Genomic DNA, 20,021 nt, shown 5'->3' with positions numbered 1-20,021 from the left:
GCTCGGCCCTGGGGCTTGCTGTGAGGGCCCTGTGGTCAGGGACCCCAGAGACCATGGAGAGGGTCAAGAAGTGACAGCGGTCACTATGTCCATGTGTCCCTGCTCTGGGGTGGGGGGCGTGAGAGGGCAGAAGAGGAGCATGAAGAGTGGAAGGTCAGTCAGTCTTGGGAGGCCAGGATGGTCAAAGAGGCCTTCCAAAGCCAGGGACATCCCAGATGAGACCAGTAGGATGAGAGTAAGTTGGACACAGGAAGGGGCAAAAGGGAGAAGCAGCAGATATGCCAAAAGTTGGAGAGTAAGTTTGTCATATTTGAAGAGTTAAAAGATAAGCAATGGTGGAGTGTGGGGTACAAGGAGGGAAGAGGGGGAGACTGCTGAGACATGCATGGTGGTTGTGGGGTCCTGTAAGCCTTGCTAGAGCATCTGAGCTGCATCTGCAGGGCCATGGGGGCTCCAAGAAGTAGCCATCATTCTGGGTGTGGTGTGCCAGAGATTGGAGGAGGCAGGGGCAGGGGCTGTTCAGAGTAGGAGATAGCTGGTGTGACTGAACTAGGGGGAGGTTGTATGGCCACAGCAAAGAGGGTGAACTAGGTGACTGGCTGCCTGTGAGGGTTGGTTGGGTCAAATGGCTGACATAGCCATTCACTAGATTTGGGAGCATGGGAACAGGGTCAAGTATAAGAGAGTTCAGATAATTTCAGTTTGGCACATGGTGAATTTCAGGTTTCTGTAGGATATGTCAAGTGCTATATAGATATCCAAAGTTTCTGGATTTCTGGAACACAGTTAAGACCTTAGCGATCTGGGGGAGAGACAGCATTACCAACTGTCAAAACAGAAATGGCAGGAGATGAGAACACCCATGTGAAAGTGTCTGGCCTAATGAGAAAAGAAAGTCCCAAGCAGTCCTCTTGACAAACAATGGGGTATGAAGGTCAGAGAGGCACAGAGTTTCCATAAATATGTCTAGGAGGGAGCTGCCAAAGAAGCCAGAGGAAGGGCAGAACTTTCTACTGTGTCCGATGCTGTGAGGCAGGTAAGCAGATCAAGATGGCTCATCCATAGGATTTAGCAACATGGATGTCACGGCTTTCCAAAGAATGGTTTTTGTGGAGTGTGGGGGAACAGAAGTCAGGCTGTCAAGTATTAAAAACTGAGTATTAATGGTGCATTAGACAGTAGCTGGAAGAGGGAAGGAATCAAGAAAGGTTTATTTAATAGGGATTGCATTTGAACTTTACTTTTGCTGGATAGGGGCTTTAGGAAAATACAATCATGCATATTTAGGATTTATTAAGTAGAAGACACTATTCTAAATGCTTTCTAAGCAACAATTCATTTAGGTTTCACATAAATCCCTCTAAGTTTTATTATTACTTGTGTGTTTTGAAATGAGGCAATGGAGGCACAGAGAGACAGTGTAACTTGTTTGAGGTCCTAGAGTTGCTAAATGGTAAGCCAGGTCTTGAACCCGGGAAGTCTGGCCCCAGAATTCGTGTTATGAAGTCCCACATCTGTCTTCAATGCAACACAGGCGACAGAAGCTAAGAGGACACTTCGAACCTGAGAAAAACGAAACCAGGGGTAACATTAACAAGATGGGCTTTTGTAGAACTCTTCAGAGTTTGGCCCAGGTTGAACAATTTTTCAACTACAGGGCCTGCCACCTTCATCCCATTATGCCCGTGTCCTTCCCAAAGTAAAGAACGTTGCTCTATTGACACCCTTTATTTATTCATTGATCACTAGACATCATAGAAATAAAGGCATCTGAGCTGAATGGATTTTTAAAATAATTGGTTTCCTTGTGGAAAACAAACTCCTCAGGCTTCTCACCAATCAATCCTGGCATGACTGTCTGTTCTGCCTCCACATCTTGGAGGCTGAAGAGATCGTTACTCATCAACATTTCCTCTCTTTGGAATGCTCTTTAAATTAGGTAAAACGTTTAGAAAGTGGCTTTTCAAATCATGACCTTTTTTCTAAATTGCCCTTGAACATCTTGCTCGCAAGGAAAACTAGTGATAATTTTTTTTTTTTTTTAGAAATCCCAGCAAGTAACAAAGGCTATTACAGAAAGAGACATTTCTTAAACAGTCCCAGTGAGAAATGGCTTGGCGGGCCGAGCTCAAGGAAGCATGGAAGATTCTGAGGAAGACACTCCAGTAACTTCAGCATCTCACAAATATTTTGAAAGTAAAAATAGTATTTCTGGTCTCCCTGGTGGCACAAGGGGTTAAGTCTCAGCAGTATGAAGCTATGGGCAGCCACTGCAGCATGAGTTTGATCCCCGCCCAGGGAATTGACCCACATGGTGCAGCAGACCTCTCTTGTCTCCCCTTCAGCAGTGTATTTCAGTCTGTCTGTTCTGCTCCCCACTCTGTCTCTGGTGAATCCTCTCACCTCTCCACACCTCAGGCCTACACCCCAGTGCTTGTATGCATAAATAAATAAACCTTTAAAAAATAGTATTTGTTTTCGTTTTCATATTTGAACGATAAGGGAAAGAACAAAGACTTGAGTCCCGGGTTCAAGGCTCGGTGCTGCCAACAGTTACATGAGAAGGACCAAACACTACTTAGAGGGGGACCCCATACTTTTATTTGTGAAATGGGGGTCCAGGGTGGGGAGAATGGGAGGTCGGTGGAGCCATTTCTCTAAGATTCTTTCCAGCTTGAAGAGTCTATTAAGCAAGTAACATGGGATTATGATGCTAGCCAGCAGAAATGGAAAGAGATTCACACAAACCCACTACATTTAATACTGTGCTCATTAAACTTTGTTAAGAATAAAGGAAGGATGGATGAGAACATGACGTTTGAGAACAGAGAGATGGTGAGCTCCCGGAGAAAAACTGCCATCCAGAAGAGAAGGAAAATCAGAATAAAAACTCACTAGAGGAAATGTGACACAGGATCTGATAGACAAGACCGTTATTTGAAGTGATCAGAGCTCAGGATCATTTTTAATGAAAAAGCATTAATCCAAGAAGAGAGATGATAGGCTTGTGAGCAAGGCGGAAACCGGCCACAGAAAAGTCAGTCCAGGGGAGAAGGCCCGCGGTCGTGCCGGGAGGGGCCTTAGCTGGGGCAGACCTCTTTGGCCTAAATAAGCTTATCTGCCAAGTATTTAATCTTCTACCACACAGCGTGTCAAAGAAGGATATAGGTACAATCGGATGCAGAACAGAACCACCTCATGGTGTTAATAATGAACTTGTTCTGAATTTTTACGGGAGCCCAACTTTTTCCTGTGTCCTCCCCCTGCAGACCTGAACTTACAACAAGCCATCTATACCAAAGGGAAAATCAGGCCAAACCCAGAGCTGATACTATGTAAAAACCAAATGAAATTAGTTAAGCCAGCTTGGGAAACAGAAAAGCCAATGTCTGTTTCTGAGGTATACCAATATTGCTAAAATTTGAAAGAATTACTTTTTAAAGCAACAATGAAACACCACTGACAAAAAAAAAAACAAAAAAAAAAAACAACTCCCTGCGCAAACACCAGCAGTTCAGCTGAGGTCTGGCCAGAGCTGGAGAGGAAGACATGTTTCTTGGGGGCATCTGAGAAGAACCCATTTCTTTGGATGAGGCAATGCTGGCCAGCATCAATTTTGAGTTTGGAATGAATCTGCCACTAGGAATGGCAAGAATATAAAAGATGGAAAAAGAGCAATTGGGGAGAAAAGAAAAAAAATAATGCTTGTTTCTAAGAATGCTGCTGCTCTGTTTTATGAACTAGTCTATTTATTTTGGCTCCCACTAAACTCAAGAATGTTTTCTGCATATTTTACAGTGTAGTTTATAGACATCAAAGGAACAATCTCTCCTTTCATCATTATTTACACATAAAAATAATGCAATTTGTGGTGCATGTAAGATGTTACTTCTTAAAAAGCTCTCGAGTCTAATTTATTAATTGCTTGAGATTTAAAGTTAAACAAGGGTGAGATGCAAATCATATGTTACTCTGAAATATTTTACCACGAAATCTTGTTTTATTAATGAGATGTTGAGCAGCCATATGAATATTTATTTAGGTGGTTCGAGGGCTTTATGAAGAATCCTGGAGCAAGTGACAGAGACATAAAAGCAAAAGGGTTCTGCCTCTCTTGAAAAAAAAGTGGGGGCTGTTTCTTTGTTTTTAATTCCACTTTTTTCCTCTGTGCTTCCAACATTAAAGCATTCCTGTAACCCGCCAACAACCCCAGATCCCTTTCACTCCAAATCTTGAGTTTCAGCTGCTGCTTCTGCTGCTGATGCCACAGCCTCCTATTGACAACTCTGCAAATAACATTTTGGTCTTTTCTGAAGGCAAGACAGCATTACATTATTTTTTCCTAAATCTATACATTTGGAAAATACAATGCCAGCTTAAAAGCAAGCTAATTGTTATTAACCTATTGATTCTGATTTCATTTTTTAGAAAGTGTGCGTAAATCTGTAAAAAATTAACTCTCTACATCATTATATATTTCCATGGGCAACAGATCCCCTAAAAATAACACTATATGAATGTAGAGCAGAGTGAGCTAAGCCTGTCCTAAAATTTTCCCATGATTTGTAAGACACATTCATGTAGAGTTAGTTATGATAATACAATTGTTTATTTGTAGCTTCAGCCTACTCTCACAGAGAATATATAGTAACTGTTGGAAAATATCCTATGTGACTAGACATGTTTAGGCATTCTATCTTTTTTTTGGAAAAGTATACACACACGAGTACACAGACATACATGAATGTACACGTATACACACTGTTTTCCTTAAAAAAAAAATACAGCTGTATCTTAGGCCATACATGTTTACAGGATCATGTAAAGGTTAGTTAGAAATCCTTATGAAGTCAGGTGGGAAACCCCTGCAGCACAAGGATGAGGTGAAATGAAGTCATGTTGGCCTGTTCCAGGCCCCTCCTCTTCCACACCTTTGCTGCTGCCCTCCTGGCTGTTCACCCCCGACCCCAGACATCTTGAGCTCTAGTCCACAGGTTCCCAAATTACTGTCCTGCTGTCCTCTACTCTTCCCCCTCCAGATACTGCTTCCTAGTCCTCCAAGTCAGATTATCTCACCTAATTGTTGTGAAGAAAGTCTCTAATTAAATAATTTCACTTTAGAGTGAATTCCTTCAAGTGGTTTAATAAGCGAACACATCAAGGATGCCTGCATCTTAAAAGAGGAGTTTGCTAATACAGAGGCTTGGCTGTGGACTGCAGAGTTTCTTGTTTGCTGAGGTGTTTCGGTGTGAGAATAGGGATCCCTACTTTAAACAGCAAGGCTGGTGCTGATGTACTTAAAAGTGCCTTTAAGAACCCAGTAAGATATATAATTTAGCATGTAGGAGCTAAAGTTTATATTCTTGAAATGAACAAAGTCTTTATTTGGGGGTACCCTGTATTATGGATGTTATGCAGAAAACAGAGAAGAATGACACATGAAAAGCTAAGATTCACTACATGTCAGTGGTAGAACTTCATGGTCCCAGGGACTTAAACAATCAGCAAAGCTGCATGGAGGAGGCAGGTAGTTCCTTGAGATGACCTTGCAGATACCTGGCTAGTCTGAAGGGTGAAGAAGAGGCTGCAGTGAAGAGGAAAGTACACAGCAGAGTGAAGGCGGAATGTGAGGCCCTGACACATGTTCGTGGGCAGTGGGGAGACCAGCAAGATGAGAACAGAATTCATCCTTTGATGGAAAAGCCAGGATAGACTTTGAAAGTCAAGCAGAGTCTGAGCTTGATGTTAGCATTAAGTCTCTAAATTCAATTCATAACATGTCACTATAAAAACTCAAAACATCACCAAAAGATATAAAATAAAAGATAAAAAGTCCTAGCCCCCCAAATTACCACTCAGGACATTGAAATGCATATGACATTTTTTCCACTTACTGCATATTGGCAAACTTGTCTTATTTCTATGTAGAGACCTACTTCATTCTTTTCAAATGGCCATATAATATTCCATTATCTAGATGTACCATGATTTGTTATTTTCCTTAGCTTTTTGCTCAAATAACACTAAGATAGCGAATAACTACTAAGATATTGAATATTTTTCTGAGTATATCTATGTGATGAAGTCCCATCAGAGGGAATTGCTGGGCCAAAGATTGTGTGTATCTACCAAAATGTTGGTAGATACCCTCACCCCCTCCACTGCCTTCTGAAGAGGCTGCACCCATTTATCGTTACAGCAATAGAGCATCATTATTTTGTCAAATTCAAAAGGTATGCCCATTTTTATTAGCCAGGGGCTTACCCTGGTAGTTTTGATTTGCATTTCTTTATTTCTGAATGAGAACAAGTATATTTCTCATGTCTGAAGGACATTATTTATTGGTCTGTGAATTCTGTGTTGCTCTCCTTTGTTCTTTTTGTCCACTGGCTTGTTAGTCTTTTCCTATTGATTTCTGAACACTCTTTGTGACTCAGGAAAATCAGTGATTTAGGATTTCTCTGGCAGAGTTCTCATGCTGGACGGGAATTGAGAGACTTGGCAGGAACATCAGCTGAGGAGACTGCTTTAAATCAATCGCAAGTTGAGAAGGGCCCTGAACAGGGTCATATCAGAGGAATAAGAAATATATTCAAGGACTCTGGGTGATAGACTCGAGACAAGTTAGGATGAAGGAAAGAAAAGACAAAGATGAACTCAAAGTTTCTAACAGGAAACAGAAAAACAGGGGGTAACCCTGTTAGAATGAAGAAAGAGCCAATTTGGAAGGGAACATGACAATTCAATGTTGTAGTTACTGAAATAGTAATGCATCCTCCAAAAGAAGATGATTTCCAGGCAGTGTGATATGTGAGATACAGGACTTAACAAGAATCAGGCAGAAGCTTCTGGGAATCATCTCTATACAAGTGACAGCTGAAGTCACAGAGAGGATGAGCTCACCAGGGCAAGGAAAAAGGAGAAGTGAAGCCCAGGGACAGACCTGAGGACACCCACTCAGAAGACAGACCAGCAGAAGAGACAAGTAAAAGCAGTATCATAGAAACCAAGCAAAGAGTGAGTTTCTACAGCCAAACTATGGTCAGTAGTCCAAACCTGATACCCAGTATACATTTGTAAATAAAGTTTTATTAGAACACAGTTATGACCACTTTGTTGACATATTTGCTGTGGTTGCTTTCATACCACAATAACATGATTTGAGTAATTGTGACTGACCATCACAATTTTGGGGAGCCATAGGGTTCCCAAAGCAGAAACTATTTACTACTAGGCCCGTTTGTTAAACTCCATTCTAGAAGGAAAATCATCAATCAGTATACTCAAATGCTATATGGAGTTAGAGGATGATGAAAGTGTGGAAACATCATTGAATTTAGAGAAGAGATAACAGGTTACTTCATAAACGTTGTGTATTATGTTGGGATAGCCCTTTAAGACATTAGGTGGAAGGGTTGAAACATGTACACATCAGAGAAAGGAGATCTGGCAGCTGGTTGGTAGCTACAAAGAGCAGCAGGAGGGATTGAGGAAGGCTGTCTACCCACCCGACTGCCGGTTCATATGACCCTGTGCTGAGAAAGTTGAGTGTCACCATGACCTTAGGGATGGGAGCAGAAAGGAAAGCAGGGAAAGGGAACTGTTGTAGCAGCAGTATTCTGGTAAATGTTTAATAACTGGCTCTCACGCAGTATCTGTAGCAGTGGGTGCTGATTTCCACAGTGTACATATCTCAGCAGGCAGAATTCCTGACAATGTGATGGAGCCACACCCCAACTGGGTGCTGTTGTCAGCAATGCTGAAGTTGGGGGATGAGGGTAGGAAGACGAGATCAAAGTGTTGAATTCTTTAGGAATAAATCCTTGGAAGCAAGAGATAATATCGTGAGAGGAAAAAGGAAGTGGCATGAACTTCAAAACTGATAAATGGCCAAAGAGGTTGGTCAAGGGTCACCAGAGATAGAAAAGAAATCTGGCTTCTGCCAGAGAGCATGGGCAAACAGTCAATTAATTGACGATATCACGAAATTATTTAGCAAAATATAGTAAATCATTATCAAGTCTTCTAACAATTAGGATTCTACATAAACCAGTGCTTTGAAGATACATATGTATGTAGATATATGTAATTATATATATATATATACACACACACACATATGTATATAGATAGTAATTATATGGCAATTTTGTTGTTGGGCTTTTAAATTAAATTAAATAAATGAACATAATGAGAATTTCAAAGATTCATACTACCTTTGAAATAGTTTCTGATGCAAGTTTAGAAATTAGAAATGTTAAATATATCCAAACAGTTATTTGATAAATATTCCTAAATAAAAATTTGTATATGTATTATAATATTTGGCTAACCAAAGTAATTCATTTTTTTTTACTATGCAGTGATAAAATTAACCATATAGAGTCACTTAGCAACTTCCAAAGAGTAAAGTTTACCTAATCATTCTTTTAGTCAATTCTTTTAGTCAATCAGTCACTCAACATTCATTCATCAAACCCTTACTGATTCTTTAGACTATATAGACTATAGACTATATAGGGCAATGTTCCAGGGCTAAAAAGATTTTTCATAGCACTTGACAGATTTAATACACTTAACAAACAATCTACTTCAACTTGTTTTTAAATAAAAATTGTCAGAGAATAGAATTAGAGAAATCATGGGGTAAAAATTTGGGGGGAGAACTGTTCATTTTCTTCTCTGCTCATTCATTGTTATTGCTTCTCCTTGTGCTAGGAAACAAGATCCTATTTTACTGCCACACTGCATCCAAGCTTCTCTTCCAGAGCATTCTCCCTGGAAAACGGCACCACTGCTTTATGCTACCACGACTGAATGGCTCTGTCTTCCCTTCTGAGTGCAGGAGAGCCTTCTTGGGTGGGATGGAAAATACATTTCTATTCTTAGCAGTATTAATCCTAATTCAGGAGGGCATAAAGAAAATGCCACTTCTCTCTGTGCCCTTAGGACGTGCATGCAGGGGAGACAAGAATTAAATAACGAACAGGTCCCAAACAAAGCCACTAGATACTCGGCACTGAGATTTCTTTCTGTTTCTCAATGCTGCTAAAACCCCACAATGAGGTTGGTAATTTTATTCTGTGGAAAATGGATTCCTGTAAGCTTTTAGCACAGTGAGAATTGCCCAATCTTATGAAATATTCTTTTTTTCCCCCTCAAGCCCTTCTGGTAACACAGACCAGATTTCTAGATGTCCTACTGGCAGCCGACCTTTCCTCGTGAACTCCAGTCAGTGGCCAAGGGAGAGAAGCCTCAATGCTTTAAAATCTCTTTTCTATGCCTGCAAGCAAAAATTTTACAACATTTCTCCTTGATATGAAATCTCTGCTTGGACATCTGGCTTCACAGTGAGGAACTTTCAATACACTAGCTTCAAAGAAAGGGCTTAGCCCGGTGGTGCAGTGACGCCAGGAGAATGCTCCCCACCTTTCTATAGAACTATTCCTAGCAGTTCCCCCACTGAACTCCTGTGAGTTCTGTGGATAGTGCTAACTAACATTTAGATAACTTGGCTTCAGTACACAGGCTTTAGGGGGGCTGCCACTGCAGTATATGTTATGCTTTCAGAAAATATTTACAAGGTTGTAGGGTATTCTATTAGATTTTGCCTAATTAGCAAAACGTACCACTATTACTGTAATTATCTGTATCTGCTATATCATCATAAAATATTTACAAAGTTTTTTGCCTTCATAAGATAAGATGAGAATAAAGGGAGATTCATTCCAGAGGCTTGATCTATGAGGTCACATCATTCATTGATTTAGCACATGATCAGCATTTCCACTGAATCAAGCATTGCAGTGAGTACTTGATCTCAGGAAGCTTTGAGTCTAGTTGGCAAGAAAGAGAATAGACAAAGTTACACAATCTCCAACCTGCATTCCTGAAATTCAAAAATCCTCTCAAAATCGCAAATTCTTTTTAACAGGTTGGGGTTGACTTGCAAGGCATATAGGGGGATGTGTAGTCAATTTGTCCCATTTATTGGGGTTGTTCAGGTTTCACATACATTTTTGTCTCTGGGGACAGTGTGTTGTTCCAGACCTCACAGGGCACAGAGTACAAGCACCGTGTCACCTTTCCTAGAATCTGGACATCCCCATTTGCAAAACACATCTCAGCGCAAGGTTGGGGATGCAGGACTGTGGGACGCATTCTAGGCAATGAAGAGTTCACTAGAATGAACAAGGCAGGCATGAGCTCACATTCTACACTTCACAGAACAGACAGCATTTGAATCTTGAAGGAAAAGGACTTCTACAGGGTTCATGGGCTTACAGAAAGCAGGGCGTGGACACTGAGGAGCAGCCATTGCTGAGGTAGGAGGAAAGCAATAGCGACACAAGTGGTTCTAAAGGTTTTGGTCTTCGAACCCCTTTACACTCTTTAAATATGAAGAACCCCAAAGAAGTTTTGTTTATGGGGGTTATATACCTTGATATGCACTGTTGTAGAAAATAAAGCCAAAAAATACTATAATATTTCTTAATTCATCTTAGAAGAAAGAACAGTAATAAATTCATTACGTGTGAACATAGATATCACACTTTTAAATAAACTATTTTCCAGTGCAAAAAAAATTAGTGAGAGTTAGTGCCTATGTTTTACCCTGTTGCAGATCTTTTTAATGTCTGGCTTAATAGAAGGCAGCTGGATTCTCATATTTGCTTCTTCATCCAATCTCTTTCAATATGTTGCTTTGGTTGAAGCATAGGAAGATAATCTAGTCTCACATAGATAAGTAGTTGGAAAAGAGAGGAGTATTTTAGTAGCTTTCCCAGATGAGTGTGGATAGTTGGGGTGACATCAAAACTGGGCAAGAGGTATAATTTCCTAAAAGTTATTTGCAATGTGGAACCTGAAAGTCTGTCTGAACTTTCCATACCGTCATGTTAGAATCGGCTGGCCCTTGCACTAAGCTATGGAAACAACCCAAATGCCCAAAAAGAGATAACTGGATCAAGAAGATGTGGTACATATACACCATGGAGTATTACTCTGCAATCAAAAAAGATAAACTCATGCAACTTGCAGCAACATGGATGGAGCTGGAAGGGATCATGATGCTCAGTGAAATTTTGAATGGCTTTTTACCCACGCAAGATTCTGGATCCTCAGATCTTGGTTCATGTGGAAAACTGTGGTTCAGTAAGTTACACAAATCTAATGTTGATACATTTTACCAGCTCCTTCCCACTTTCTTCCCATGCCCATTCTCAGGTCATACCACCAACCCCATCTGAAGGGCTAGGAGCCTGTGGAAGCTGTCAAGCTTAAAGTGGTGGTCCAGATTTTCCAAATTTCTAATTTTTGCTTGAAAGCTCAATTTTTTTTATTAGCACCAATACAGACAGTGATTGTCTTTCAAGTAGCAGACTCACTTCCGTTGTTTTCAAGGAGAACCTCAGTCAGAGTCTCCAATCTGGAAAAGCATAGTTTGCCTGTCAGTTGTTCTTTCAAAGTGACTAGAGTTCAGTTTGGACTCAAGCAAGCAGAACTGCTTCCCTGAGAAACCAACTGATCTCAGCTGATCGTAGCCAAAGTGCTTCCTCTATACTTCCTATTAATATTACAAAGATGTATTCTCAAGGGTTGAGACTTAAGAAAGTTAATAAATTTTCTTGTCTGTTTTTTTTTTTTAAATCACAAGTATGTGGTGGTGAATAAGGACGAGTTGTTTAGTGCCAATGACTGGTTTCATGCTAAGACACCAGCAGGTTCACCCATCGTGACTTTTATTTCCTCAGTACAAATGGTAACAAAGCGAAAAAGGCAAGTGATATCTTAGTGTTGTATGAGAATATCTTGGACCCTGTGGAACCTCTGAGAAGGTCTCGGGTACCTCTGGGGATCTTAGGATGACACTTTGAGAACCACTGGTTTACATCACAAATGTTTTTGTAAGTTATCCTGGTAAGTGCAGGCTTTATCCTGTAGGCAATGGAAAATCACTAATGGATTTTAAGTAGCAAACAACTGCTCATATTTGTGTTTCAGAAGGGTCACCTTATCAAAAATATGAGGGACAGATTTGAGAGGGTCAAACTACTGACAGTGAATCCACATGGCAGGCGTTATAATAGGCAACATCAAAGATGACTGAGGTCTGGCTAAGGAGGAAGAACTAGTGATGGGGGGATGGGGCATTTGGAGGAACTATTATTTTAGGGACTGGCCTAAGAGAAAGGAAGGAGAGAAGTGTTCAAGGGACTTTGACTTGTGAGTGGGTGGATGATGGTGGCATTTTATTCCGATACTCAATACAAGGAGGAAGACAGCTTGGGGGTATAGGGAAGAGTGGAAGGAAAGTCAATTCAGCTTTTGATCCATCTAGTTTGAGCAGCCTATGGGCCAGCGCAGTGCAAATGTGCAACAGTGGTTCAAATGTAGTGAGAACTCAGGGAACAGAACTTTGGGTGGAAGTAAATATTCAAAACTCATTTGAATAGAAGCTTACAATAAGGGAAGAGATTGTCCAGGGACAGAGTATACAGAGAAGACAGAAGAGGGCTTGTGTAATATCAGCATTTCGGTGCTCAAATGAGGAGGAAGAAATGGGATAAGAATGGGAAAGAGGTTTCAGCATGGTAGAGCTACTGGGTAGATCTGCTGCCATGAAGCTACTCCCTTTTTTGAGGCTTTATTTTTGGTGGCAGATTAAGTCATTGTTCATCAGTGGTCATGGTCTCTTACTAGGGAGGGCATGCAGTTGCCCTGCCCCAATGGGGCAGATGGAAATGAGGCCAAGGCTGCAGATATCTTCTTCCCCTGCTCATTCTTTTGAACCATGAAGAAGATAATGCCCCAAGCAAGTACTAGTCCAAGGAAATTGTGCAGAGAGAGCAGACTGGAACCCAGTCTAACCTGGAGCCAAAGCCAGCCAAGCCACAGCCTGAATCCAAGCATATCACTACTCTGCAGATGTGTTTCAGAAAAATAAACATTTGTTATTATAAATCACTGAATTTGTGGGACTGTTTGTTATGTCCCATTATTATGGCAATAGTTGACTGACACAGGTTCCTTGTTAAATGTTATGAGTCAAACAGACATCTGAGATTAGATAGATATTGGATTTCTCTCTCTCTACTCCCAAAGAAGTAAGTAAATAAGAGTTAAAACTAGCAAAAATGCACTAGTAGCTCTGAATCATAGTAAGGTAGATTAATTGAGGGGAAAACCCCTCATAAGCCTATAATCAAGGAAACATGGTCTGGAGCATGATGGATAGATGGATGGGGACTCGACTTCTGAATCTGCCTTGTTCCCTGATTGGCATTTCATTGCAGGTCATCAAAAATACTGAGAATTCGCAATAAAACTGTGAATAGCATGGGAGCTGGGTGTGGTGGGAAGACAGTTAACTAGCAGGGCTGATCATCTCCACATGAAGTGAAGGGGTCAGGAACTCATGGACGCAGATCAAACCCCAAAGACAGAGCAGATGCCCTCTCTTGTGGAGGTAGCGTGAACCCCAGAACAGAGAGAAGTCTGCCCCACCAGGCTGCAAGCAAGCCTCAACTCCAGCTCTCCCCAGGATAGAGAAGGTGCAGAGATACTACAAGCGAGTTTTATTTACAGGGAGGAGACAATCATGAGACTTCAGCCACCATTGGTACTGAGAGCTCAACATTTAGAGGTTCCCTGGTTAATCTCATAAATTTATCCTGGCCAATCTACTACACTTAGATGACAAAGAAAGTCTTCTGCAGGAAGCTCTCAGCAAAAGCAAATAATTTCCATGGAGGAAAACTTTGTCTTGTCCGGCTTTCTCCACAGCATATGAAATGCCGGATGAGCAAGGTGCACAGTTCTTGTGGGGAAATACGTGAATGAGAATTTTGTCCCCACCCACCATGTCACTCAAACATCAGGTTTAAACAGAAAAGCCATCTTAACCGAGAGAGACTCAAAGGAGAGAGCACCTGAGTCTTGAAGTAACTACTTGACCGTGAAAATCCAGTTAATCCAGAACCAAAGCAATGTAAAAATTTGGGGAATGGAGTCACTGGATAAAGGCCTCCTGGGAAGCACCATATCCTCTCAGAATATGAGGATTAAAGCAAAGATCATGGTGAAGCACGAATCGCAGATATCACAGACCTGGGCAGTGTGAGTCACTGCTGCCACAGCGACCGTCAGAGGCTGGCGAAAGCCAGCAGGGAGGGTGAGAAGAAGCCCAGCGGGTTCTTAAATGTACTTATTCGCAGCCCAAACTCCCTACATTCTGTCCAAGAATTCAATGTCACCTCTGTCTTACTCTAGTTTCTTTCATTGCTGAATTTCAGTAAAATTAAAAAGATTTTTGTAAAAGAGAAATGTAGAATCTAGAATCTACTGTCCCATTTGTAAGTCTGTCTGGCTTTCCTCATCTAATTTTTTCTTCAGACATCCTAGGATATCTGAAATGATGCTCACCTCAATGTGTGTGTGGCGATTTCTGGGTGATGCAATGCAGCTGGCTTTATTTTTACCTTCTTCCCCCTCAGCATTTTGAATTATGATCATGCACCATTTTCTAATTTTACAAAAACAAAAGGGTGGGTTTCTCTAAAAAAAAAAAAAAAAAGAGGTAAAAGGATACAAATCTGCTGTGATGCTAATGCACAATGTTGGCTCTGCAAAGGGGCGGGGCCACTGGTCTATGATGGAGGATTATGGGTGCTTTGGTGGTGGGTGTGGTATGGGGGACACACAATCTCTGCCACTCCTCCCGTTTGGGGCTGGCCATGGGACCTGTCTTGACCCAAAGAATGTGAAGTGTTACTGGGACTCTTCCTAGGTGGCCTGGAAAGTGCAGGTTTTCTCTCCTCTTTGAACACGGCCTCCGATACCAGCTGCCTTGGGGTAAGTCTGACTACAGAGAGGGGGCCCATAGGCACAGGGCCTGGCCCAGCCTTGGCCCAGCTTCCTGCTCAATGTGACTACCAGAGGCCCAGCCAAGGCCACACACTGATCAGAACACCCAGCCCATTCCCGCCCACTTTCTGACCCAAAGGATTATGGGCATATAACATAGTTTTTACATTTATACCATCAAATTTTGAGGTAGTTCATTATGTAGCAGAGATGACTCTTTTAAGAGGCTTGACTTTGTAAGGAGTGGGTTAAAGCAGTAAGGAAGTGCTCTTAATTTTTCACGAGGGGTATATTACAGCATCAAAGATCTACTTGTATGAATATGTTTATTTCTATAATTCTTTTTAGGCTCCAGGAGTGCCGTTCTGTGGAAGACCTTGCTTCATCTGCTGTTCTTCGGCAGCGAGGCCATGTCTATGGCTCAGCTGCCACCGCTGTGCCCTTAAGAGTCCGTTGGACTCCTTCAGGTTGGTGACACTTCCTGTTTTACCAAACCACTTCTATTGCTTCATTTTTATGTTATAATTTAAAAGTTAGAGCTGAGATACAAGAAGAAAAATGATCACAAACTCCACCATTTCAAAATATCCAGTAAAATTTGATCCATGATCCCAGTCTTGTCCCCACTTTACATGGATTTTAATTTGCAAAAAACTACCTCATGATATTTTGTAACCCTCACTTTCATTGAAAAATATAGCAAACATTTTCAATATCCTTCAATATCCATCGTCAATGTAATTTTCAATAGTGCATAGTTTTCAGTTTATGTGCCATGGTGAAAAACAGAGAAAGGAGCTAGAAAATGCTGGCATGCAGGTGTCTAGCACATTCCAGGCACTCAATACATAGTGGTGAGATAAGCAAAGAAAAAAAAAAAGAACAAGAATTCTGCAATGAGCATCTTTTTGGCTATAATTTATTGCAAACTCTAGTTACCATCTTTGGGCAAAGGTTCAGTCTGTTTTTCAGGCAATCTACGGATGTAGATACTGTCAAGTTGTTCTCCAGAAAGGTTTTATCAAATTACTCTGCATCCGACTGGTGGCTTTTTAAGTGGATTTTAGTAGACACTTGATACCTTAGGTTTCCGCTAAAGAATCATGTAGTAAAAGGTCTATTTATCTGCAAAAATTTTACTATAAGCTCTGGCAGAGTGAGTCTGGGGTCACTCTCCATCTCTTTTTTTTTTTTAAATAGAGGCATGTTTTATTTATTTATTTATTTGTTTGCTTGTTTGTTTATACATGCACTGGGTACAGTCAGAAGCGCGGGAGGGTGAGAGAATTCACCAGAGCCAGAGCGGGGAGCAGAGCAGGCAGAAGGACCGAAGTACACTGCTGAGGGGAGCAGCGGGCGGCAGGAGAGGTCTGCGCACCATGTGGGACCCTCCTCCAGTGGCCAGGGAGCAGCTGGGGATTGAACCGGCGCTGCAGAGGCTGCGGGCAGCTTCGCAACCCAGTGCTCACCCGCTGCGCCACTGGGGAGGCCCTCCATCTCTATTTTTGATCACCAACTCCAGAGAGCTCAGCTCATCATCACCCAGAAAGTGGGGTGATGTATGCTTCACAACTGGCATGCACACCCTTTCTGCAAGACGACTTAAGGCAAATGAAATACAGAAGTATTGGACCTCCCCGGTGGCACAGCGGTTGAGCGCTGGGTTGCGAAGCTGCCCGCAGCCTCTGCAGCGCGGGTCGATCCCCAGCTCCCCGGCCACTGGAGGAGGGTCCCACATGGTGCGCAGACCTCTCCTGCTGCCCGCTGCTCCCCTCAGCAATGTGCTTCGGTCCTCTGCCTGCTCTGCTCCCCGCTCTGGCTCTGGTGAATCCTCTCACCTTCCCGCGCTTCTGACTATACCCAGTGCTTGTATAAATAATAAATGAATAAATCTTTAAAAAAAAAGAAATAAAGTATTATTTAATGTCACTAATATTATGTGCATATAAGCTTATTTTAATTTGCCTGCAGATGAGTGTATCTGGTCTGGAAAACCAAATATAAGCCTCCCACTGACGATGCCTCTCCTGGAGTATCTGTCTATGTAGCTATAGCGATACCTATAACATGCTCAAATAGAATTAGAATGTTCAAATCAAACAACTGTTGCAAAACTGCTATTATCAACATGAGAGAAAATTAGGATGAGGATATCCAGGTTCTGTTACGCTCCTGGCCACTGACTCACGTTCACAGACAGAACGGAGGAGACTGCAGGATGGCGTAATAGTTAATAACTGAGGACAGTGACTTGAACCTGGCTCTGCCAGCTGTTTAGCAGAGACCAGGGCTGGTAATTTAACTCCAGAGATTCAGCTTTCCCATTTGTAGGATGGGGATGAGAAAAGTGCCTTTCTCACAAAGATTACTGTAAGGCTTAAATGAGATAATGGAACACAAGATGAATGAAATATTTGACAGACAGCTTGGTATATACTACATGTTGAATAACTATCAGCCATGATACTGAAATTATTTTATGAGACACAGTCTAGAAAAAAAAGAACAAAGGCAATGAGTGCTAATGAATTATCTTATGTAGGTAAGTTAAATATAGTCATTCACTTTACACAGAATCTAAGTGAGTAAATGGAAGCCAGGCTATATCTACATTGTAATTTTAATTATTTTTGGACACTTATGACACTTATGTTTTGGAGGTCATTATATCTACTACCATCTTTAAAATTTGAAAATTTGTTGGAAATTAGGATCAAAATGATTGTCCTTTTTCATAGCTAAGTGAACTAAAACCACAAAAACAAGTAATTAAAAATGGGCAGTTGGATGAATTTCCCCTCTTTCAAGATTTTTCTTAATCTTTTGAAACAATAATAGAAATCTCGTTGTTATAGAACTGCTTAATTTTGGCTTACATTGGAATTCAGTAATTTATTTAAAATATGGCAATTACTTACCACTTGGTATTTGGACATAAGGTGGAAAGAAGTTCACTAAAAGTGCAATTTTTATATAACTAAAACAATTTAAAGTATGCAACTCAGGTCACGCAAAGTGGAAGCACATCAAGGAGCACTGCTTACACACTTATAAATGAAAAAATGTTCAAAGATTTTTCTTCCATTAACTAATAGAATATGAAGGAAAAAAGAACATCTTTTGGCCTCATATCTTGTGTGTGTGTAAGTACAAAGACAGAAATATAGAGAGAAAATCTCATTTGCAACAAAACAAAACAATTCCTTACCTTCACAGTGAGGAGGCTGGATGTAAAGGCCTCCAGGATTTTGTCCATAAAATTACCAGGATTTTAAAAAATATTATTCTGTTTAATATTGTCCAGGTTTAAAGTATATATTAAAAAACCAACTTCCATTAACACGACCTTTCCCCTAAACTACTCCCAATTGTCCACAATAGGTCATAGAGCAGAAAGGGGGGGGGGTAAGGCAACAATAAAAGCCCAATGTTTCATTATTTTCCTTTGCTTCATGTCATTACATATTTCAGGCATTGTAAGAACCAAGTAAAATCACTGAAAAATAATCTTTTGCTGGGAATCCTTAAAAAATGTTTGTCCTCTTTTAAATCTTATTTATAAAGGTTTCCAGATGCTTCTTCTCACAGATTAAACACAGCATGATGTAGACACTTAAAATAATACTCACCGCCATGGAGCCAAGAAAAAGCTACTTTGAGCTCTAACTGCCTATCGCCTGAAGAATCAGGGTCCAGGGAATTTTCTGTCGCTATTAAAGGTGTGATTCTCTGAAGCCATTTGGAAACAACCTAGGTTCTCAGCAGCAACACATCTACCTGGTACTGTGTCAAAGCACATCAAATGGCTGGCATTCCAAACCTCAAACAGGTTATTTCTCATTATGTGAATACATAATAAAAGGATGTGGGCAAAGAATAGAATGTAAATTGGAAGCTGATTTCTGAATTTATTAGCTAGCAATACTGGGGAAAAAAACAGTCATTCTGATTTCAAGAGACAGTTCCAAAGTGGTTCTCAAGAGAAAGGACAGAGTATTTTTCAAATATTTGTTCAATGTGAATGGATGGGGCTTGCCAAAAATGACTTTTTATGCTGGCATGTGATCTCTTAGAGGGAAGTCAGCCTGAGTCACTGGCTACATCAAAGGTAGAGTCCAGTGAATGGAATTACTGCAGGCTGTGTGAACAAGCCAGATACCTGCATTCATCTGCCCACTGCTGGGATTGCAGCCCTCCTTTTAATTACATTAAAGCAGCTGGTACCACTGGTTACTGGAGTCTTCAGATTACCTTGATTGCTCGGTCATTATCTCTAATCAGCTGCTGCTTCTCATCTTCAAACTTCTGTACAACATCCTGGAGCCGCCTTTCTGCAGCAAGCTGCTGCCGGCTGTTCTCCTCTTTCAGAGAGGAAATGGTTGTCTGAAGTTCTGCTATGATCTAAAATGGAAACAGCATGCTATAACTCCAGACTCTTCAGTGAGAAGCATCTATTTTATATGTATTTATGCCTAACAAAAGAATGGATTGGCAAGACTCTATTTCACAAAATAAATATTTTCAATTAACACATCACACACTATAATGCATGAAATTCCACACCATAAAAGACGACAATAAAACTCTGAATGGCCAACAACTGCCAAACAAAGTATATTTGGAAGACACTTCCACTAGAACATTCCACACTATTTGCTCATCAGAAGAAAGAACATCTGTGATCTCGAAAATATGAAACGTGTCAGATTTTATTTTCCTGAGAAATATGCTTGTTAGAATGAAGGAAACTAGTCAGCCTTTCAAAATACTTTGAAGCATAATAATCAGAGAAAATAATGAACAGAGTTCATTCTTCATCATCACCTAATTCTCCATGATAATGTCTGAGTGTTCACTAATATTTGTGCATTGGGCTAAGCACTCTAAGTTCCTGCCATTCTCTACCGTGAGACACGCATTATCACTGCCCATCTTTCACAAGAGGGAGGACAGAGGCATAGAAAGAGGGCAAATATTTCACATTGTTGAAGATGACATCTGACCAAGGACATGAGCAGGATAGGAACCACGTAGGCACGCAGATCCTACACTAAAAGGTTCTTCTGACTATGTCTACTTTGTTTTCTTTTAAACAAGGTTTGGCATCGAAGAGAAGTTATGACAATTTCACACAGGTTGCTTTCTTCCTGATACAC

General features: G+C 40.9%; 1 protein-coding gene and 1 long non-coding RNA gene across 2 annotated transcripts in view; one reads left to right on the top strand and one right to left on the bottom strand.

The window, feature by feature from the left end:
* CEP112 (centrosomal protein 112) overlaps positions 1-20,021 on the bottom strand; it is a 358,230-nt gene that overhangs the window by 62,109 nt on the left and 276,100 nt on the right. The window contains 1 exon segment of the mRNA XM_037492830.2: positions 19,117-19,266. Within this exon segment, the coding sequence (XP_037348727.1) occupies positions 19,117-19,266 (150 nt within the window).
* Positions 14,662-18,745, top strand: LOC119231160 (uncharacterized). Its single transcript, XR_005121875.2, has 3 exons — positions 14,662-14,853; positions 15,214-15,332; positions 18,430-18,745. It is a non-coding gene; the product is annotated as an uncharacterized LOC119231160 (long non-coding RNA).

This window comes from Talpa occidentalis, unplaced genomic scaffold, assembly GCF_014898055.3.
Source record: "Talpa occidentalis isolate TD23 unplaced genomic scaffold, MPIMG_talOcc4v2.1 talOcc4.7, whole genome shotgun sequence".
NCBI lineage: Eukaryota > Metazoa > Chordata > Mammalia > Eulipotyphla > Talpidae > Talpa > Talpa occidentalis.
This window is presented reverse-complemented; position numbering and strand designations above follow the sequence as displayed.